Source organism: Rhinoraja longicauda, chromosome 9 (genome assembly GCF_053455715.1).
Source record: "Rhinoraja longicauda isolate Sanriku21f chromosome 9, sRhiLon1.1, whole genome shotgun sequence".
Taxonomy (NCBI): Eukaryota; Metazoa; Chordata; class Chondrichthyes; order Rajiformes; family Arhynchobatidae; genus Rhinoraja; species Rhinoraja longicauda.
The window spans coordinates 36854686-36878642 of record NC_135961.1 but is presented as its reverse complement, the minus strand read 5'-3'; the positions used below and the strand labels follow the sequence as shown (position 1 = coordinate 36878642).

General features: G+C 44.5%; 1 protein-coding gene across 5 annotated transcripts in view; it reads left to right on the top strand.

The window, feature by feature from the left end:
* myo6a (myosin VIa) overlaps positions 1-23957 on the top strand; it is a 150738-nt gene that overhangs the window by 50762 nt on the left and 76019 nt on the right. For all 5 annotated transcript variants that reach the window (XM_078405157.1, XM_078405156.1, XM_078405153.1 and 2 more), the window contains exons 2-4: positions 6455-6601; positions 17306-17375; positions 22588-22661. In XM_078405157.1, coding sequence (XP_078261283.1) covers positions 6485-6601; positions 17306-17375; positions 22588-22661 — 261 coding nt within the window. In that variant the 5' untranslated portion in view covers positions 6455-6484. The remainder of the gene's footprint in view (positions 1-6454; positions 6602-17305; positions 17376-22587; positions 22662-23957) is intronic.

Genomic DNA, 23957 nt, shown 5'->3' with positions numbered 1-23957 from the left:
GGGTTCAATCCTGACCTCTGGTGCCATCTGTATGTGGAGTTTGCATGTTCTCACAGTTACCTATGTGGGTTTTCTCCGGGTTCTCCGGTTTCTTCCCACATCCCAAAATTGTGCTGGTTTGTAGAATAATTGGCTTCTTTCAATTGCCCCTAATGTGTAGGGAGTGGATGTGAAAGTGGGATAACATCAAAATGGTGGGAATGGGTTATCAATGGTAAGCATGGACTTGACCGGTTGAAGAGCCTGTTTCCATGCTGCATCTCCAAACTGAACAATAAACAAATTTATCTTGGTACAAAGGTGAAGGTATTTTTAAAATATTTAAATATAAATAAAATACTTAAATATCTTAAGGCAATAGGTCAGCACAGTGGTTGAGTCGCTGCCTTACAGCGCCAGAGGCCCTGGTTCGACCCTGATTATGGGTGCTGTCTGTGTGGAGTTTATACGTTTTCCCTGTGACCGCATGGGTTTCTCTGGTTGCTCCAGTTTCCTCACTCATCCCAAAGACATACATGTTTGTAGGTTAATTGGCTTTGTTAAAATTGTGAATTGTCCCTAGTGTGCAGGATAGTGTTACTGTACAGGATTATGACCGTGGACTCAGTGAGCCGATGGGCCTGTTTCCGAGTCGAAAGTAGAGTGCAGCCAAATGGACATCGTCAAAACCTTTAATCTGTTTGCTGCTCTTCATGCACTTGGGTTGCAGCTTTTTTTATTGCACTTTTGTGGAAACTTGTTGGCGTTCCCCTGAGATATCTGTGACCTTTAAGTTCCGGGTTCTTGCTCCCTACAAATGTTATAGCTGCATATTGGCAGATGTGCCTCAGCCATCATGGCACTCAGCTGTGGCATTATTCCCCATTGACTATTTTTCCATTTGGGCTAGAAAGAGTGCAGAGATGATTTAAGAGGATGTAGCCAGGACTCGAGGGCCTGAGCTGCAGGGAGAGGTTGGGCAGGCTAGCACTCTATTCCTTGGAGCATAGGAGGCTGAGGGGTGATCTTATAGCAGTGTATAAAATCATGAGGGGAATAGATAGGGGGAATGCACAATCTTTTACCCAAGGAAGGGCGATCATGAACCAGAGGACATAGGTTCAAGGTGAGAGGGGAATAATGCAGAAGTTGCAGGATCAGTTCATCCCAAAGAGGAGGAAAGATTCTAAGGGGAGTAAGAGGCACCCGTGGCTGTCAAGGGAAGTCAAGGACAGCATAAAAATAAAAGAGAATAAGTATAACATAGCAAAGAAGAGCGGGAAGCCAGAGGATTGGGACTCTTTTAAAGAGCAACAGAAAATAACTAAAAAGGCAATACGGGAAGAAAAGATGAGGTACGAAGGTAAGCTAGCCAATAATATAAAGGAGGATAGTAAAAGCTTCTTTAGATATTTGAAGAGGAAAAAAATAGTTAAGGCAAATGTGGGTCCCTTGAAGACAGAAGCAGGGGAATTTATTACGGGGAATAAGGAAATGGCAGACGAGTTGAACCGGTACTTTGGATCTGTCTTCACTATGGAAGATACAAACAATCTCCCAGATGTTCTGGTGGCCAGAGATCCTAGGGTGACAGAGGAACTGAAGGAAATTCACATTAGGCAGGAAATGGTGTTGGGTAGACTGATGGGACTGAAGGCTGATAAATCCCCAGGGCCTGATGGTCTGCATCCCAGGGTACTTAAGGAGGTGGCTCTAGAAATCATGGACGCATTGGTGATCATTTTCCAATGTTTTATAGATTCAGGATCAGTTCCTGTGGATTGGAGGGTAGCTAATGTTATCCCACTTTTTAAGAAAGGAGGGAGAGAGCAAACAGGAAATTTTAGACCAGTTAGTCTGACATCAGTGGCGGGGAAGATGCTGGAGTCAATTATAAAAGACAAAATTGCGGAGCATTTGGATAGCAGTAACAGGATCGTTCCAAGTCAGCATGGATTTACGAAGGGGAAATCATGCTTGACTAATCTTCTGGAATTTGTTGAGAATGTAACTAGGAAAATGGACAGGGGAGAGCCGGTGGATGTAGTGTCCCTTGACTTTCAGAAAGCCTTCCACAAGCTCCCACATAGGAGATTAGTGGGCATAATTAGAGCACATGGTTGGCAGACAGAAAGCAAAGAGTGGGGATAAATGGGTCCCTTTCAGAATGGCAGGCAATGACTAGTGGGGTACCGCAAGACTCGGTGCTGGGACCACAGCTATTTACAATATACATTAATGACTTGGATGAAGGGATTAAAAGTAACATTAGCAAATTTGCAGATGACACAAAGCTGGGTGGCAGTGTGAACTGTGAGGAAGATGCTATGAGGTTGCTGGGTGACTTGGACAGGCTGTGTGAGTGGGCGGATGCATGGCAGATGCAGTTTAATGTGGATAAGTGTGAGGTTATCCACTTTGGTGGTAAGAATAGGAAGGCAGATTATTATCTGAATGGTGTCAAGTTAGGAAAAGGGGACGTACAATGAGATCTGGGTGTCCTAGTGCATCAGTCACTGAAAGGATGCATGCAGGTACAGCAGGCAATGAAGAAAGCCAATGGAATGTTGGCCTTCATAACAAGAGGAGTTGAGTATAGGAGCAAAGAGGTCCTTCTACAGTTGTACAGGGCCCTAGTGAGACCGCACCTGGAGTACTGTGTGCATGGGTGTTACATGGGTAGGAATGTTTAGAGAGAGATGGGCTAAATGCAGGCAAATGGCAATAGCTTAGATGGGGCAACATGGTCAGCATGGGAAGGTTGGGCCAAAGGGCCTGTTTCCAAACTGTATGACTTTAACTCTAAGGCACTAAGTTGCAGAAATGTGATGATGAAAGGAAAATAAGGGATCCAAGTTTATAACTCCTTGAATGTTGCAATACAAGTAGATAGAGTGATAATGGAGGCATGTGGTATGTTTGCTTTCATGGGTCAGGGTATTACATATAAGATGTGTCGGAAGGAACTGCAGATGCTGGTTTAAACCAAAGATAGACACAATCTCCAGAGATGCTGCCTGACCCACTGAGTTGCTCCAGCTTTTTGTGTATGAGTCAATTAATACGTACGCTCAGGAAGTAGACCCATTGTGGGTTTTTTAATTTGATTAGATCATTGCGCTAGGTTTAGGATAGTTCTTAAATGAGATCTCCTCAATGGAGATATGCACATCCAGGAACTTGAAATCATTGACTCTCTCCACTGCCAACCCACTGGTGAAAATAGACACAACGTGCTGGAGTAACTCAGTGGGTCAGACAGCATCTCTGGAGAATGTGGATAGGTGACGCTTCAGGTGGCAACCCTTCTTCAGACTGTCATTTTCCTTTCATCGCCTGTTTACTGGCCTTTACCCCTGTGATACTACGAGTCTAAAGAAGGATCCCACCTGAAACGTCACCTATCCATGTTCTCCAGAGATGCTGCCTGAACCGTTGAGTTACTCCAGCACTTTGCATCTTTTTTGTCGTGCACCAGCATCTGACGTTCCTTGCGTCTTCAACCTGTCGATGATGACAGATTTGTGGATCCTTGAGTTTCTCCTTTTAAAGTTTACAATCAGCTCCTTATTCTTACTGAGATTGAGAGCAAGATTCAGTCATTTCATGTCCATTAATCTTTGGAGCAGAATTAGGCCACTTGGCTCATCAGGTCTACTCCGCCATTCAGTCATGGCTGGTCTATCTTTCCCTTTCAAACCCATTCTCCTGCCTTCTTCCCATAACATTTTATACCTTCCTAATCTAGTATTTGTCAATCTCCACCTTAAAAATACGTAATACCGGCCTCCACAGCCGTTTGTGGCAATGAATTCCACAGATTCATATCCATCTGACTAAAGAAATTCCTCATCATCTCGTTTCTCAAGGTTTGCCCTTTTATCCTGAGGCTCTGCCCTCTGGTTCTAGACTCTCCCATTAGTGGAAATAACCTCTGCATCCTCTGCTAATTCACTAGAATTCACAGAATTAACTATTCGATAAGTTTCAATGAGGTCCCCCCTCATCCTTCTAAACCAGCGAGTACAGGCCCCGGGCAGTTAAACGCTCATCATACATTAACCCAATTCCCTTCCGTCTTCTATTTTCCAGCTTTTTTCACCTTTCTACAGTAAGTCTGATGAAGGGTCCTGAAACGTCGCCTATCCATGCTCTCCAGAGATTACTCCAGCACTTTGGGTCCATTTAACCAGCATCTGCAGTTCCTTGTTTCTACAAGAACCCTTTGTCTAATAAAGAAAGGCCAGCTGTTGCGTGGAGTGAGCTTGCGGGTCTGTGATAGGGTAGGGGGCGGGGGATTATAAGGCAACACGAGACCCTTCTTCTCAACCCGAAACGTCACCCATTCCTTCTTTGCAGAGATGCTGCCTGTCCCGTGGAGTTACTCTAGCTTATTGTGTCTATCTTCAGTTTAAACCAGCACCTGCAGTTCCTTCTTAAACATATTCAGTTCCTTCATTCTATATTTGGAATTTTATGCTAGCTTGATTGGAATTCTCACAGTTGCAAAAGTATGCGATTTTTCAAGTTACCTCATGAAAGTTTGATTTGTGTTGTTTTGTTTTGAGTGCAAGACGAACGATTTGAATTGAGCTGCAGATGTTTCAGGACTTGTTTCAGCCTGCTTCCTACTGTAGGCCTTCATGGTATACACTTGGGAGATAACTCTTTTACATCTGATTTGAATTCAGCATAGCAACATAGTTCTTCAGATTTAATGTGATTTTGTTTCATTTCCAATAACTAAATGGACAGTAATGATGTCAATGGTTCAGTTTTTTGTGGCTTAATCTTTCAATGAGAATTTGAGTTCCTCTCTGTGTCACTAAGCGTAGAACAATGCAGAGTGTCGAAGGTTGAGAGGAGACCTGACAGCAGTATACAAAATTATGAGAGGCATGGATAGGGTAGACGGTCAGAATCTTTATTTCCAGGGTGGAAATGTCAAAGACTAGAAGGCAAGGTTTTAAGGTAAGAGGGGAAAAGTTTTAAGGAGGTGTGTCAGGGGAAGCAGATAGGATAGTGGTGTTTAAGAGGTTTTTGGATAGGCACATGGATATGCAGGGAAGGGAGGGGTATGGATAGGCACAAAATGCTGGAGTAACTCAACGGGACAGGCAGCATCTCTGGAGAGAAGGAATGGGTGACGTTTCGGGTCGAGACCCTTCTTCAGACTGATGAGTGGATGGATATGGATTATGTGCAAGCAGATGAGATAGTTTGACTAGACATCATGTTTAGCATGGACATTGTGGGCCATTGGGTCTGTTCCTGTGCTGTACTGTTCGAAGTTCTCCGTTCTACATTCTAAAATGTAGATCATCTGTATGGGCAGCATGGTGGCGAAGCGGTAGAGTTGCTGCCTTACAGCGCCAGTGACCCAGGTTCAATCCTGACTATGGCTGCTGTCTGTATGGAGTTTGTATGTTCTCCATGTGACCACGTGGGCTTTCTTCGGGTCCTCATGTTTCCTCTCATATTCCAAAGACGTATAGGTTTGTAGGTTAATTGGCTTCTATAAATTGTCCCTAATTTTGTAGGATAGTGCTAGTGTGCAGGGTGATCGCTAGTTGATGCCGACTCAATGGGCCGAAGGGCCAGTTTCCATGCTGTAAACTAAACTAACCTATTAGCGTGCCAGATAAAATGGATTACTGTGATACATTGAATGTAAGCAGAGAATATCACCTTGAGAGGGGAGAGATAAGAAGTAATAATGGGCGATAGGTGACGACAAATGAGAATCGAAAAAAACTGCAGGAGCTATAAAACTGAAATATCTGAGTATTCTGGAAACACTCACTTGGTCACGCGGCATCTGTGGAAACAATCAACCTAAGATAGGCACAAAATGCTGGAGTAACTCAGACCCGCTGACTTCATTTTTTATCTATCTTTGGTATAAACCGGCATCTGCAGTTCCTGCCTACACTAAGAAGTTAACCTTTTAGGTTAAGGACTCTTCAGAACCAAGAGACAAACTAAAAGAGAATGAACACAAAGTGCTGGAGTCACTCAGCGGGTCAGGCAGCATCTCTGTATTTTGTGAATTTTATGTTATGCAGTCATGGAACCATATATCCCATGAAAATAAGCCCTTTGGCCCAACTTGCCCACAACATGCCCCATCTACACTAGTGCAAACCTGCCTGCGTTTGGCCCATATTCCTCTAAACCTATCCTATCCATGTACTTGTCTAAATGTTTCTTAAACGTTGTGATAGTACATGCCTCAACTACCTCCTCCGGCAGCTCGTTCCATACACTCACCACCCTTTGTATGTAAAAAAATGTTGCCCCTCGTGTTCTCATTAAATCTTTCCCCCCTCACCTTAAACTTATGACGTTTGGTTCTCGATTTCCCTAGTCTGGGTAAAAGACTCTACCCTATTTATTCCCCTCAAGATCTTGTACTATGTTTTTACAAAGAAGAAATGTCTGAACTTGATGTTTTTTTTCTTTCGTTTCCAAAAAGGGCATCGTGGAAAGTCTCTGAAAAAACAAAATGGAGGATGGGAAGGCAGTGTGGGCTCCACACCCACTGGATGGGTTCCAGTTGGGTTCCATCGTTGACATTGGGGTTGACACATTAACTATTGAGCCGTTGAATCAGAAGAACAAGGTGAGTAGCATATTGGTTTGTCTTCCAGCAGGAAAGAAACTGCTGGAGGAACTTAGCGGGTCATACAGCATCTGTGTGGACTGAGGCCCAGTCGATTTTTCGAGTCACAATCAGGACAGCAGTTTTTTTCAGATTTTAGACATTAGAGATACAGCACGGAAGCAGGCTCTTCTGCCCACTGAGTCCGTGTCGACCGGCGATCACCCAAACACTAGCACAATCCAACACACTAGGGACCATTTACAATTTTACCTATCCTTTTATAGGTAAACTTAACTCTTTTTACCCCATTCTTTCTGAAAAACTGTCCCCTTTCTGGTACTTTGTGATGCATCCATATCGTGATGGTATACTGAATCAAAAGTGATTCTTCTGATGTGACTATACTGGTTTTAATGCAGCCCTTATATTTGCTGCAATCACTTCAGAGGAACATTGAACTTCCTTTAAATTACATTAGATTTTACATTTGAGATTTCACAATATTTATCATGAATCCATTATTTTTCATCCTGCCTTCTAGCAGTGACCATAGTAAATATAACACCTCTTGAGCAGTGATATAATCCAGTTTTACCGAAGATAGACACAAAATGCTGGAGTAACTCAGCAGGACAGGCAGCACCTCTGGAGAGAAGGAATGGGTGACGTTTCAGGTCGAGGATCTTCTTCGGACTCTTTTGGGTCGGAACATCATCCATTCCTTCTCTCCAGAGATGCTGCCTGTGTTACTCCAGCATTTTGTGTCTATCTTCGGTTTAAACCAGCATCTGCAATTCCTTCCTACACATAATCTGGTGTTACGTTACAATAGGGACCGCTCACTGCTCATAGTATTGTGCAGAAGACAATTATGCTTCCAGTGTTTACCGATGAATGCCTTTGGTTTACATATGAGACCTTTAAGCAGGGAATGGAGGGATATAAATCACATGCAGGCAGATGAGATCAGTCTGAAGAAGGGTCCCGACCTGAAACGTCACCTATCCATTTTCTCCAGTGTTACTTCCTGACCTGAAGATGGTCATCGCTGCCATCTCTGATATGTTCTGTACCTTTTCATTCTTCTAGTCTCCCTCTCCCCTGATTCTCAGGCTGGACTGGAAACGTCAGCTATTCCTTTTCTCCAGAGATGCTGCCTGACCTGCCGAGTTACTACAGCATTTTGCATCTATCTTCGGTGTAAACCGGCATCTGAAGTTTCTTCCAACACATTTTTGTTTACTTCCTGACCCGCTGAGTTACCCCAGCCAGCACGTTGTGTCTGAGATTAGTTTAACTTGGCATCATGTATGGCACAGACGGGCCTCTTCCTGACCTGTACTTGTCTGTGAACATAGAACATAACAGCACAAGAACAGGTCCTTCGGCCCACAATGTCTGTGCCAAACATGATGCCAAGACCAATTCTTATTTGCCTGCATTTCCTCTTTAGCGCAACATCTGCCTCCACCACCACTCCTGGTCGTGCATTCTAGCCCCCCAACACTCTGTGTTAATAAAGGACTTGCCCCGCACATCTCCATTAAACTTTCCCCCTCTCACCCTACAGCTTTGCTCTCTAGTGTGGACATTTTCACCCTGGGGAAAAGGGTCTGACTGTCTACCCTATCGATGCCATGTCAATACAAAATCCATATCCCTCCATTCCCTGCATATCCAAATGCTTATCCAAAAGTCTCTTGAATGCCACTATCGTATCTGCCTCCACCACCACTCCCAGCAGCACGTTTCAGGCATCCACCACCCTCTGTAAAAAGAAAATCCCTGCGCATCTCTTGTAAACTTTGCTCCTCTCACCCTGAAGCTATGCCCTCTAGTATTTGCTTTTTCCATCCTGAAAAAAAGTTATGAACGTCTACCCGATCTATGCCTTGAACTCTTTAAAAACTGCCCACGTGCAATATTTATTGAACAAAATTGTTAGCAGGTTTCATTTAAATTCCACAGCTCTGAAAATGTTATGTTAATGTAAATGTTGACTGAGTTGTGTTTTGAGATGGGGAAAGGTCACCCTGAACAGAAGTGTTCTGTAATGATGTTCTCAGAGTTATTAGTTAAATGATGCAGTCAAAATTCCTGACTCCCACTTAATCTTTGCATGATTTCACTTATTTTGTGTGGGCTGCTCTTTGCTGAAGCAGCGTGTGAGAGGGTAATCAACATAAGATTACTTGAAATAAGAGTATTATCTTCGGCTCAGTGATAGATGGAGATTACAACTCGTTCATCCTGCAATGGGACAAGGTCAGCTCGCACCGGCCAAGGCACTGTCCACACTTCCACAGGAGATGACACTTCACATTCATAGCTGTGGAGTGCAGAAAATAAATGACTATGGGCGAAGTCTACATTTTTTTTAAAGCGCACTAAGTGCTGGAGTAACTCAGTGGATCAGGCAGCATCTCTGAAGAACATGGATAGGTGACGTTTCAGGTCCCTTTTTTCAGACTGTCTGATTGCTTGTCGGCATGGATTTGGTGGGCTGAAGGCCCTGTTTCCATGCTGCATCTCTATAACTAAGCGAAAGCAAGTGTTCTGGTCGTTCAGTTTTGTTCAATGTTTGAGAAGCCAACTGCTTTGTTGGATGGCACTCATTGGCTCAAACCATTTTGAGATTCACTGGGGACCTTTAAAGGCAAAGAAACCCACCTGCTGGTCGCTGCTTGTTAAGGGTTAAGCAGCAAGAGTTTATCTTCTATTCTACTTTGAGGAGAAAATGCTTCATGTGGTGACTGAAGGTGGTCTGAAGGGTCCCAACCTGAAATGACACCTCTTCATGTTCTCTAGAAATGCTGCCTGACCCGTTGAGTTACTCCAGCACTTTGTGTCCTTTTTTTGTAAACCCGCATCTTTGTTTCTTCAGTATAAGTTTAGTTTAGTTTATTGTCACGTGTACCGAGGTACAGTGAAAAGCTTTTTGTTGTATACTAACCAATCAGCGGAGTGATACTTAGATTAAAAATTATTTGCACATAGTCCTTATCCCTTCATTCCCTGCTTATTTACGCATCCATCATGTACATGAATTTAAATTGCAAACTCCCAAGCTGGAAAAAGTGCAGACAAGATTTACTAGGATGTTACCAGGACTCGATGGCCTGAGCTACAGGGAGTAGTTGAGCAGGCTAGGACTCTATTCCTTCGAGTGTAGGAGGATGAGGTGTGATCGTAAAGAACTGTATAAAATCGTGAGAGGAATAGATTAGGTAATTGCATAGTCTCTTGCCTAGAAAAGGGGAATCGAGAATCAGAGGGCATAAGTTTGAGGTGACGGGGGAAAGATTTAATAGCAACCTGAGGGGTACCTTTACACAAAGGATGGTCGGTGTATGGATCAGCTGTTGGAGGTAGTAGTTGAGGAAGATAGTATTGCAACATTTAAGAAAGATTTAGACAGGTACATGAATAGTTCAGGTTTAAAAGGGATATGGGCCAATCGCAGGCAAGGTAGGATTAGTGTAGATGGGGCATGTTGGTCGGTGTGGGCAAGTTGGGCCGATGGGCCTGTTTCCACGTTGGATGTCTCCATGACTGAGATAATTTATAAAAGATATTGAATATATAACTAATATATTTTAAAATTATCATACACATTTTATATATTTATTTAAAAAGTTAAATTCATCCTAAAGTTGGTCAGGTTGTGTTTGCCATCTTTACGTGTTAGAATCTTGAATCATTTTTGAATTCTCTGCCAAATATTTATCTGAATATAGTTTCAACAAATGCCGGTTCCTTGCTTGTTAAGGCTTAAGTCACAAGAGTTTATCTTCATTTATTCTGTTTGTACGATGTGAGAGAAAAAGCTTCATACAGTGATCGTGATTTCAATGATTGAGTTTCCTCCAGGGTACTTTTTTTTCCCCCAGTGCAGGTGCAGGAAACACAAGAACAAATTAGCTTGTTAGGTGAATCTTTGGGGGAATTGGTGGAGGGAGGTGGTTTTAAGAGTATTTATACAGTGAAAACCCAGTACAAATCAGTTCTCAAAGGAAAAAGCTTTATTATTTGGAAAGTGATACATCTACAAAATGTAGATGTTTTACCAGAACAATTCCTCGATTAGAGTGTTTCAGCTGCAGGGAGAGGTCGGACTGACTTGGAGTGTTTTCTCTGGAATGAAGGAGGTTGCGGGGAGACCTGATAGAAGCATATTAAAATTATGATAGGCATAGATGGGGTAGAGAGTCGGAACCTTTTCTCTAGGATAGAAAAATCAAAGACTAGAGGACATAGCATTAAAGTGAGAGGGGCAAGGTTTAAAAGAGATGTGCGGGACAAGATTTTTACAGAGCGTAGTGAATGCCTGAAACGCAATGCCGGAGGTGGTCGTGGAGGCAGATACAATAGCAATATTTAAGAGACTTTAGGATAGGCACATGGATATGCAGAGAATGGAGGGGTCTGTACTATATACAGATAGATAAGGGTTGGTCTTGGCATCATGTTCAGCATGTACAGTGTGGGCCGAAGGGCCTGTTCTTGTGCCGTACTGTTCTATGTTCCTTTACCTATGTACATGAAACTTTCGTAAAGGACATCACCACACGATCCATGTTAAAGTAATTTCTCTGCTTTTTTTTGATTGAGGGGAGAAAATCTGTTTTAGTATGTGGCGATTCTTGATTTATTTCTTTTGCAATTAAACTATTCAAACCTGAGAACAATTTGGGCCTTGTCTCTCAGATATAAAGACAACATTGGCAATGCATTCGTTTGTTTGACCTGTCAGTGGGTTTAGGTTTATTCTCGTCACATGTACTGAGGTACAGTGAAAGCTTTGTTTTGTGTGCAATCTGGTTGGATAATGCTGAGAACTCGATTCTGCACTGTATCTTCTCCTTTACACTTGAGTTTGACTTGTTGTATCTATGTATGGTGTATCTGATCTGTTTGGATCGGATATACTATACCTAGATACCATTAAGTTAAACTAGTGCAGAGGGGAAGATACAGAGTGCAGAATATAGTTCTCAGCATCGTAGTGCATGTTCCAGATAAAGTCCAATGTCCGCAATGAGGGAGAGGTGAATCGGATAGTACCCTATGTTATGGAAAGACTGTTTAGAGGCTCTATGACTGTAACAGAGGGGAAGAAGTTGTTCGCGAGTCTGGTAGTGCACGCTTTCAAGTTTCAGGAAAACCTCTCCGTAGACATTGAATTAACTGCACAAGATAGCTTTCAAGTTTGCTTTTCAGTGTATTATTGCAAATTGAGAGGTTGGTTCACCTGTCTACTGGATAATGGAACCTTAAAAATATTTTAGGAAAGGGCATTTTATGGCTGGAGTGGGTACTGCACGGAAATACAAGTTGTTTACTGCCCAAGGTAACTCACAGATGACTTCTCTGATCAAACACACTGCCTCACTCCTGAGAATTGGTTGTACAACTCAGCAACATACGTACCCGGCTATTGTTTTCCCTTATTATGAGGCAAACCTTCAGTTGTTTTTAGAGCTGTTGACACGATGCAGTGTTTGACAAGCAAGTCGTGTTTAGCTGTGTTTTTTCACATAAGTTGTACGAGACGTGGTGAGGCCACATTTGGAATCTGAGGAAGGGTTCCGACCCGAAACTTCACCTATCCATGTTCTCCAGCAATGCTCCTAACCTGCTGTTACTCCAGCATTTTGTATCTCTATTTGGCATCATTATGTGTTCAGATTTGGTCACCCTACTGTTGACTTTAGACTTTACTTTAGAGATGCAGCGTGGAAACAGGTCCTTCGGTCCACTGAGTGCATGACAACCAATCAATCTGCAAACCTGCGCGTCTTTGGGATGTGGGAGGAAACCGGTGGAAACCCATGCGGTCACAGGGAGAACATGCAAACTCCACATAGACATGGTTGGGTCTCTGGCGCTGTGAGGCAGCAGCTCTACCAGTTGCGCCACTGTGCTTCCCTAAGGTTGTGAAGATAAATCTTCACAGAAGAACATTGGACACAAATGGTGAATTTATGCAACTTGGCATAGATTGAAACATGGAACCTAATTAGCAGGGATTTTTCTCCCTCAGTACAACAATGAGATCCAGCTTCCTCATGCCAACTATCGGTCATAAACATACCGATTTAGCTACAGAATAACAGAGATCTTTCATAAATCTTTTAGCAGAGTTACTAACTGAAGACAATTTTAATGTAGAGATCCCAACAATTAAAAAAAATAAAGAAGGAAATTCCCATTGCCATTTTAAGTACATGATATTTAAAAAACAAGGTAATTGAGTATAGAAGTTAGGTCATGTTGCAGTTGTATAAGACGTTGGTGAGGCCGCATCTAGAGTATTATGTTCAGTTCTGGACACCATCTTATAGGAAATATGTTGTCAAGCTGGAAAGGGTTCACAGAAGGTTTACAGGGATGTTACCAGTACTCGAGGGCCTGAGCTACAGGGAGAGGTTGAGCAGGCTGGGACTTTATTCCTGGGAGCGCAGGAGGGTGAGGGATGATCTTACAGAGGTGTACAAAATCATGAGAGGAATAGATCAGGTAGACGCAGAGTATATCTTGCCCAGAGTAGTGGAATCGAGAACCAGAGGCAGAGGTTGAAGGTGAGGGGGGAAAGATTTAATAGGAACCTGGGGGGACAAATAGGGTGGTAGGTGTGTGGAACAAGCTGCTGGAGGAAGTAATGGAGGCAAGTACTATTGCAATATTTAAGAAACGTTTAGACAGGCACATAGATAGGATAGGTTTAGAGGGATACTAGACCAAACCTGCATTGGTGCAGCACCCTCTCCTCCCCCACTCCCCCCTGCCCCCCCACTCCCCCCTGCTCCCCCTGCCCTTCCCCCCACCTCCCCTCCCTCCCTCCCCCTCCCCCCTCCCTTCCCCCTCCCTTCCCCCTCCCCTCCCCCTCCCTCCCCCCTTCCCCTCCCCTCCCCTTCCTCCCCTCCCCTTCCCCCCCCCACTCCATCCCCCTCAACCTCCCTTATCCCCCCTCCCTTTCGCTCCCTCCCCCTCCCTCCCTCCCTCCCTCCCTCCCTAGGAGATCGATTTAAATTTTAAAATGTGAATAACTTTTAAAATATTACACCAATTTCAATGAAACTTCTTCCATTAGCACCAAAGGGACGACGGTGAGTAAGGTGGGTCTAAAATTGGCGCGCTATCGTGTACCGCTTTGGCTGTAGTTCAGGAACAAACAAACAAGAGTTTTAGTATATAGATGGACCAAACGCAGGCAGGTCAGACTAGTGTAGATGGAGCATGTTGGTCGGTGTGGGCAAGACCGAAGGACCTGTTTCCATGCTATATAACTATGTCTACTAACTGAAGGCAATTTTAATGTAGACATCCGAACAGTTAAAAAATAGACCAAATAAGGAAGGAAATTCACATTGCCATTTTAGGTATGTAACTTTTTAAAAATAAGGTCTTTGTTCAGTTGATGCTGAGCACATCATCAAGTCTTGGATGTGCTGAATGGAGCTGCTCATCTTTGTAAGGCTGCCAGGTACAATTTACACAATTTCCAGTTCAAGTTTTGTTCATTCACAAATTGTCCATGCCAAATTAAATCAATGAACAGATTCCACATAGGAATGCAAAATTCACTTGGTTAAATATTTGGATAAAACCCCATGAATGTTGGCACAAGGATCTACAGATGCTGGAATCTTGCAAGGAACACAAAATGCTGGAGTAACTCAACGGATGAGGCAGTGTCTCAGGAGACCGCGGATAGGTGACCTTTCAGGTCGGGACCCTTCTTTAGACAGGGGAGAAAGTTGGAAGAGAGGTGGGGGTGGGACAAAACCTGGCAAGTCAGCGAGAGTCCTACAGTGTGGAAACAGGCCCTTCACCCCAACTTGCCCTCTATCATATGTTGAAAGACTGGAGCGACTAGGCTTGTATACACTGGAATTTAGAAGGATGAGAGGAGATCTTATCGTATAAGATTATTAAGGGGTTAGACATGTTAGAGGCAGGAAACATGTTCCCAATGTTGGGGGAGTCCAGAACAAGGGGCCACAGTTTACGAATAAGGGGTAGGCCATTTAGAACTGAGATGACGAAAAACTTTTTCAGTCTGAGAGTTGTGAATCTGTGGAATTCTCTGCCTCAGAAGGCAGTGGAGGCCAATTCTCTGAATGCATTCAAGAGAGAGCTGGATAGAGCTGTTAAGGATAGCGGAGTCAAGGGGGTATGGGGAGAAGGCAGGAACGGGGTACTGATTGAGAATGATCAGCCATGATCACATTGAATGGCGGTGCTGGCTCGAAGGGCCGAATGGCCTCCTCCTGCACCCATTGTCTATTGTCAGACCAACATGTCCCATCTACACTAGTCCCACCTGCCTGTGCTTGGCCCATATCCCTCTAAACCTGTCCTATTGATGTACATGTTCAATTGTTTCTTAAACATTGCGATTCTGCCTACCTCAACTACCTCTTCCGGCAGCTCATTGCATACACCCACCACCCTTTGTGTAAAATAGTTATCCCTCGAGTTCCTGTTAAATATTTTCCCCCTTACCTTAAACGCATGTCCTCTGGTTCTCGATTCCCCTACTCTGGGCAAGAGACTGTTCGTCATGATTTTGTGCACCTCTACCACATCACCCCTCATTCTCCTGCGCTCCAAGGAATAGAGTCCAAACCTGCTCAGCCTATCCCTATAGCTAAAACCCTTGAGTCGTGGCAACATCCTCGTACATTTTCTCTGCACTCTTTCCAGATGCCTGACCTGCTGAGTTATTCCAGCACTTTGTGTTTTCTTCGCAAGATTCCAGTATTTGTCGTTCCTTGTGCCAACATTCATGCCTAATTTGTAATTAGGGTGCAGAGGTCCTTCTTAACATGGAAAATATAAGTCAAGCCATGTCTTGTGGTCCACTTGCTCTTTCTCCCATGGCACCAGGAACTTGGGGGAGACAGGAATTGGACTAGAGGGCCGGATTGCTTTGTGTCTTGGAGTTGTGCTGACGGGCTGGCCTCTCCACAGCTCTGTGTCCTAGCTGAATCCCCAGCGGGGATGGCGGAGGTCTAGAATTCAAGGTGGCATTTTCTGGGTGTTGCATCACATCCTCCGTCCAGCAGTGATTCATCATTTACCTGAAAAAGAACCTTAAAACTTACAGGAGCCTGGAAACTGTAGCGTTCAGGGACAACTTAATTCAGCCGTCAGGCTATTTAACACAACCTCCAAATACGTTCTGAACTACATAGACTTGGGGCATTGGTTTTGTCTTTTTGCGCTATTATAGTTTTTTGTTTGTTTTTATATGTGTATGTATGTGTGTGTGTGGATATATATATATATTGACACGCATGCACACACACACTCACTAATTTGACATATTCTGTCGTGTTGCTGCAAGAAAGAATTTCCTTGTCCTTTCCGGGACATATAACAATGAAACACTCTCGACTCTTGTCTTGACCCCCTGCTGCCTCACCGCACCCGTTCACCTCTCCTTCCAGACCCCCTCCCCCTAGTTGTGCAGATTGAAAGGCTGTAGCTGAGCCTGGAGAGGGAGCACACGGTGCCCACTGACGCCCAGCAGTCCCTGAGGTCCTCCAGAGAACCACAGTGGCTGGATTGCTTCAGTTGACTCCATTCACACCTCACGTTGCCTCGGAAAAGTGGCCAAAGACGTCCCACCCTGGTCATTCCTCCTTTTCCCTGCTCCCGTCTGGCAGAGGGGGACACCACCAGACTCAGGGGGCAGCTTCTTCCCCTCAATTATCAAGCTTCTGAACGGTCCTTCCATAAGCTTGGGTACTGTGTGATTCACTCCTACCCCTTTGCAGACGTTGGACTTTGTCTATGGAACTGATGCACCACAATGCTTAGAACTATATTTTGCACTAGGTATCTTCTCCTTTGCTCTATCTTTGTTTTAATGGTTTTGATTTTTCGATTTTGGAGATACAGTGCGGAAACGGGCACTTCGGCCCACCAAGTCCACAACGACCAGCGATCACCTCGTATGCTGACACCATCCTACACACTAGGGACAATTGTAATGAAGTCTTTGCAGTGTGGAAGGAAGCCGGAGCACCCGGAGATGCGGCCACAAGGAGAATGTACAAACTCCGTACAGGCAGCACCCGTAGTCAGGATCAAACCCGGGTCTCTGGTGCTGTAAGGCAGCAACTCTATCGCTGCGCCACTGTGCCGCCCTTATGTGCCACACTATCTGATGTACTTGAGTTTGAACTGATTGTATCTTTGTACAGTATTATATCGTCTGTTTGGAAAGGAAGCAAAACAATGCTTTTCACTGTATCTCGGTACAGATGACAATAATAAACTGAAATCTAATCCAATTTGAGATCCACAGACTTCCATTGGGGAGTGGGGGTGGGAGGATATGTTTGGTGAGTTGACAGGGGAGTGATGCAGTAGTGGTCTTCACATTGCGCTGGTCTGTGGACTTTTCTACTGTACTTGAGTTTGATTTGATTGTATGTATAATATTATCTGATCAGTTCGGATAGAATGCAAAACAAAGCTTTTTGCTGTACATTTGTACACGTGATGATAAACCTAAAGCCAATTTGAATTTTAAATATAAGCACATTGTAAATAATTTGTGAAAAACAATAACCACAAGAAGGGACAACTGGCGATCACATTTCCTGTTGTCCCTGGATCGTATTGTTTATGGCAATATTATCTCATTTCTGAAAGCTTCCATTTTTATGTTGCAATGAATTGACACGCTCATTTTTTTTTCCACCCCAGACCTTCCTAGCTTCTGTCAATCAAGTTTTTTCTGCAGAAGAGGACAGTAAAAAGGATGTGGAGGATAACTGTGAGTAGAACATGTGCCTCTGGGTGTGGGATTAATACGGGCTCGTTCCAGCAGTCTAAAATGGTTCACTAAGCATTTGGGCATAGCTTTAGCGTGAGGGGAGCAAAGTTCAAAGGAGTTGGGACTTGTGTAGATGGGGCATGTTGGTCAGTATGGGCAAGTTGGGACTTGTGTAGATGGGGCATGTTGGTCAGTAGGCAAGTTGGGACTCGTGTAGATGGGGCATGTTGGTCAGTATGGGCAAGTTGGGACTCATGTAGATTGGGCATCTTGGTCGGTATGGGCAAGTTGGGACTCATGTAGATTGGGCATCTTGGTCGGTATGGGCAAGTTAGGATTCATGTAGATGGGGCATCTTGGTCGGCATGGGCAAGTTGGGACTAGTGTAGATGGGGCATCTTGGTTGGTATGGGCAAGTTAGGACTAGTGTAGATGGGGCATCTTGGTCGGTATGGGCAAGTTGGGACTAGTGTAGATGGGGTATCTTGGTCGGTATGGGCAAGGGATCAAAGGACCTGTTTCCTTATTCTGAGATGTGTGGGACAATTTATTTTACAGTATTGGGTGCTTGGAATGCATAGGCTGGGGAAATGGTGCAGGCAGACATAATAGTGATGTTTAGGAGGCTTTTAGATAGGCACAGGGATATGCAGGTAATGGAGGGATATGGATCATGTACAGGCAGAGGAGATTAGTTTAACTTGGCATCATGTTTGGCATGGACATGAGAGTAATAGTCATATTTATGCAGCGCGGAAACAAGCTCTTCAGCATAACCTGCCTACACCGACCAAAATGCCCCATCTACACTAATCCCACCTGCCCATGCCTGACCCATAACCCTCCAAACCCATCCCATCCATGTACCTGTCCAAATGAATGAATGAATTATACCTCATTATCACATCTGACGTGTCACAGTGAAATTCTTTGTTTTGTATACCATACGCAAAGTATGCAAAGAGTCACCACGTATAGGACACCGATCAGTGTAGTCCCAATGATCCCTCGTTGTTCTCTCAGTGGCCTCCCACGCCGGGTTCCTCGTTGTTCTCTCAGCGGCCTCCCACGCCGGGTTCCTCATTGTTCTCTCAGCGGCCTCCCACGCCGGGTTCCTCATTGTTCTCTTAGCGCCCCCCCACGCAGGGTTCCTCATTGTTTTCCGTCGCTCCCCAACACCGGTTTGTTCTCGGTGGTGAGTCCTCGACTGACCTCCAGCACTCACCGCGGGCCCGTCCAACCTCCGGCACCACCAAGCAGATGCAAAGGACCCCGGGACACAAAGTTTAAGCAGGGGTCCTTTAAATAATCCTAATATTGTCCATTAATGAACGTCAACGTTAAATTGCCCGGTCATAATCACATCGATTCTGGTACTCGACCTAGTACCAAGTACTTGATTGCTTGAATGCCTGTGAAAGGTGAAGGACATATTGAACCTATCCTACACGCCAGCTCATCTTCCAGCCCACGCCCGTTCCCACCCCTGCTCTTTCTGCCTGATTCTCTCACTCTCTGTTAAATGTTATGATACTACCTCCTTCGGCAACTCGTTGCATACACCCACCACCCTTTGAGTAAAAAAACAAATGACCCCTTGGGTTCCTATTAAATCTTTCCCGTTAAATCTCTGTCCTGTTGTGGGACATTGTGGTCTGAAGGGCATGTTCCTGTGCTGTACTGTTCTATCTTCAATACAGCAAGGATTTGCACCTACTTCGAGCACCTACTTTGAACTCTTAACCCAGTGCGCAATATTTAGTAAACCTTTGTACAATTACACAACACCAATGACCTTCCTAGTTCTAATAACATGCAGGAGACACACCTGCCTGAAAACCCTTCCTGAAGCGCACTCTCTCACACCTCACTAACAATTGATTCACCTTATTAGTCATGTTGTCATTAACAGTTCAAAGACTTTCTCCTCAAACTGAAACCACTTAATAAGCTTCTTCTTCTACGGGGAATTCTAATTTAATCCCCAGATTGCCGCTCCATAAAATTGTTTATAATCTGAAGTGAACTCTTACCCTGGTTTTGAACTTGGTGCCTCCATTCTCTTTCTCTCTTGCATGTCAAAATCACTGGCAAGTTTGGCCCATATCCCTCTAAACCTTTCCTGTCCTTGTACCTGGTGAAATGTATTTTAAGTGTTGTTATAATAGCTGCCTCAACTACCTCTTCTAGCAGCTCGTCCCACACACCCACCACCCTCCGATTCTATTCGTTCCTATTAAATCTTTCCCCTCTCACCTTGAACTTATGTCCTCTGGTTCTTGATTCCTCCACTCTGGGTACAAGACTATGCACGTACTACTCTGGGTAAAAGACTATGAATTCATGAACGCATAGTCTTTTACCCAGAGGAGAGGAATCAAGAACTATTCCCCTCATGATTTTATACACCTCAATAAGATCGCCCTTCATCCTCCTGCGCTCCGAGGCACTGTTCTGTTTATGTTCACAACTGTCAGAGTCAGGTTCTAATGGCTTTAACATGGTTGGAGTCTACTCTTTTGTTAATCACTGGCATTTTATCACGTTTACTGCTGATGATGGTATGACATGATTTTTCTTTTCCCTCCTGTCTATTGCGTTGACTCTGAGAGAAGCCAAATTGGTTCCTAGATGCAGAGTGGATAATCTTGCGGTAATGACATTATTTACATGAGCCAAATAAGTGGCGTCATCTATTTATCACCACTTTCAGAGAGTTACTTAAGGACTTCAGAATGGAAGGAATGTCTGGAAACACTTCTCTGTGCCAGCGTATAACTGAATACAATACAATACAATATATCTTTATTGTCATTGTACCCAGGGGTACAACGAGATTGGGGATGCGCCTCCCATACGATGCAATAATTTAAGTAATTAACAGCAACCCAACGAAACGAAACAATTGTAACAGTTTTTAGACAGGGTAAAGTGCAAGTTGATCTATGCGTTGTGGCCATCCGGCTCAGCAGGACCGGTTCATAGCAGCTATGGCCCTGGGGATGAAGCTGTTCCTGAGTCTGGAGGTGCGGGCGTAGAAGGCCTTGTATCGTCTGCCCGATGGAAGGAGTTCGAACAGACTGTTGCAGGGGTGTGAAGAGTCTTTGTGAATGCTGGTGGCTTTTCTGAGGCATCGTGTGTTGTAGATGCCCTCCAAGAATGTGGAAAAACTGGAAGAATGAGGAATCTTGCCGTAATAAGAAGGAACTGCAGATGCTATTTTATACTAAAGATGGACACAAAGTACTGGACAAACTCAACGGGACAGGCAGCATCTCTGGAGAAAATGGATAGGTGCCGTATCGGGTCGGGACCCTTCTTCAGACTGAAAGTGGCAGGGTGGGGAAGAACTAGAGGCAAGAAAATACCAGGACAACAAAAGACCTTGGGAAGAGTGGTTCCCTGATAGGCCATTTGGCCAATTGTTGGCTAGGTAATGTGTGATCCCAAGAAAGATAAATAGTTGTAGATTACAAAACTGGTTAAACCACTAGGGTGGAGGAAGGGGGGGGGGGGGGGGGGCGAGAAAAGGGGGCGGGGAGAGTTTGTAGATGTTGGAGGTACTATTGCAATGTTTTTAGAAACATTTCGACAGGTACATGATTATGGTAGGTTTAGAGGGGTTTGGGCCAAAAGCAGGCATGTGGGACTAGTGTAGCTGAAGCATGTTGGTTGGTGTGGGAAATGTGGGTCGAAAGGCCAGTTTCCATGCTGAATGACTCCATGTCTCTAAGTTACTTGAAATGAGAGAATTCAAAGTTTGTACACATGAGTTGTAAGCTTCCCATGCAAAATATGGCATCTTGTTTATAAGTTGAAGCAAAGAATGATTTATGTATAATTCACAGCCTGAGTCAGGTATGTGTTTACCAGTGACGTGTTTTAATGTCCACTTCGTAAGGAGTTGCTTTGGTTCCAGTCCAGTGCAGAATGGGTTTTGTTATGCAGCCTGTCTGCACTTGAAGGATTCTTTAGAGTCATTCAGCATGAAAACAGGCCCATCGGCCCAACTTGCCTACACCGACCAACATGTGCCATCAACACTAATCCCACCTGCCTGTATTTGGCACATATCCCTCTAAACCTATCCTGACATGAAACGTCACCTATCCATGTTTTACAGTGAAGCTGCCTGACCCACTGAGTTGCTCCAACACTTTGTGGAGTCTGAAGAAGGGGCCCGACCCAAAGTGTTGCCCATCCATGTTCTCCAGAGATGCTGCCCAATCTGCTACATTACTCCAGTACCTTGTGTCCCCTTGTTTGTTTGAGTGCATGTGATGCAGGTACTGGTTCCTTCGAGACGACTGCTCAGGCTTTGATTTCTAGTTACTGATCTTCACTGGCCAAGAGGCAGAGCTGACATCTGCTGTACTGCAGGTGCTCCATCTGCTTGATTGCCGATCACTTGCATTCAGTCCGCCAAGGCCTGCTGGATCTCCTGGTTGCCAACCATCGTAACTACGTTTCCCATTCCCACACTGACTTTTGTGTCCAGGGCCGCCATTACCAGAGTGAGGCCACACGCAAACTGGAGGAACAGCATCTCATATTCCACTTGGGTAGCTTATAACTCTATGGTGTGAAAATTGTATTCTCCAATTTTAGGTAACCTCTAGCAACCGCTCCCTTTTCTTCCCCTCCCTATCTTCCAACTTCCCCCACCCCCCCTCTTCCTCCTCCCCCCCTTCCCTGTGTCCCACCTGGACTCACACCTATTTCTCCCCCCCTTCCCTGTGTCCCACCTGGACTCACACCTATTTCTCCCCTCTCCCTTCCCCTCCACCTACATTCCTTCCTCTGACTTCACAATTTGCAACACTTTAATCCTGCAGAATTACACCTTTTTAAAAAATCTCTGTCCAACCGTCCGCCCCTTGCCTTTGTTCAGCTATTGCCTGCCATGCTTTGTCCTGAAGAAGAGTCTTGACCTGAAACGTCACCCATTCCTTCTCTCCAGAGATGTTGCCTGTTACTCCAGCATTTTGTGTCGAACTTCAATTTAAACCAGCATCTGCAGTTCTTTTGTACATGCTTTGTCCTGCCCCTCCTCTCTTCCAGCTTTCTTTCCCCATCCCTTACAATCAGTCTGACGATGGGCCCCGACCTAAAACGTCACCGCTTCACATTTTTCAGCGATGCTGCCTGAGTTACTCCAACATGTTGTCTTCGTTGGCTTGACTCATTGGTTTCCTTGTCCAATTACTTTCAGGTGGCCTTATGTACTTAAATGAAGCTACGCTCCTGAACAACATCCGAGTACGTTACAGCAAGGACAAGATCTACGTAAGTCCCAACACAATTCTCAGCTCTTCCTGTGCTACAGATTTCCTAATGCTGTAGGAAGGATGTCATTCAACTGGAAAGAGTGCAGAGAAGATTTTCGAGGATGTTGCCAGGACTTTAGCTCCTGCGCTATAGGGAGAGGTTGGGTAGGCTAGGACTTTATTTCTTTGAGTGCAGGAGAATGAGGGGTGATCTTAGAGATATAAAATCTTGAGGGGAATAGATAGGGAAAATATACAAAGACTTTTACCCAGTGTAGGTGAATCAAGACCAGAGGACATAGGGTTGTGAGCGGGGAAAGATTTAATAGGAACCTGAGGGGTCAGAGGGTGGTGAGTATATTCAATGATACTTTGTTTTCACATGTACTTACATCCAGTGAAATTCCTTTTTTGCGTACAACCCCATAAAGTCATACAATCAGAGTCGCCACATTTCTGGCGCCAACAAAGTTACAGAATGTATGGAAGGAGGAGGTGGTTGAGGCAGATTCTATAACGGCAATTAATCGGGCAGGTACATGGATAGGAAGGGTTTAGAGAGATGAGGGCCAAACGCCAGAACAGTTTTTCAGTATACAGTAAGTTACAGAGTTGTAGATGTAGCCCAGTCCATAACACCATTCAGAAACCCCCCATTGACTCCATCTACACTTCACGCTGCCTCGAAAAAGCAGCCAACATAATCAAAGACTTGTCCCAGCCTAGACATTCCGTCTTCTCCCTGCTCCTGTCCGGCAGAAGATACAGAAGCTTGAAAGCGAGCACCACCAGACTCGAGAACAGCTTCTTGCAATCTGTTTTCATGCTTCCGAATGGTCTTTCCATAAGCTAGGGTACTGTCCAATTCACCTCAACTCCATTGAGGACATTGGACTTTGCCTATGGAACTGATGCACTATAATGCTAGGAGTCACAGTGGTGGACTTGCTACCTTACAGCGCTAGAGACCTGGGTTTGATTTTGACTATGAGTGCTATCTGTACAGAGTTTGTATGTTCTCCCTGTGACCATGTGGGTTTTCTCCGGGTGTTCCGCTTCCTCCCACATTCCAAAGACCTGCAGGTTGTAGGTTAATTGGCCTCTGTAAATTGTCCCCAGTGCATAGGATCGAACTAGTCCACAGGTGATCGCTGGTCGGCTGAAGGGTCTGTTTCCATGCTGTATCTCTAAACTAAACCAAACTAAATTAATGAGAACTCTATTCTGCACTCTGTATATTCCCCTATGCTCTATCCATTATACTTGAGTTTAAGTTGATTATATTTATATATCGTATTTTCTGATTTGAAGAAAG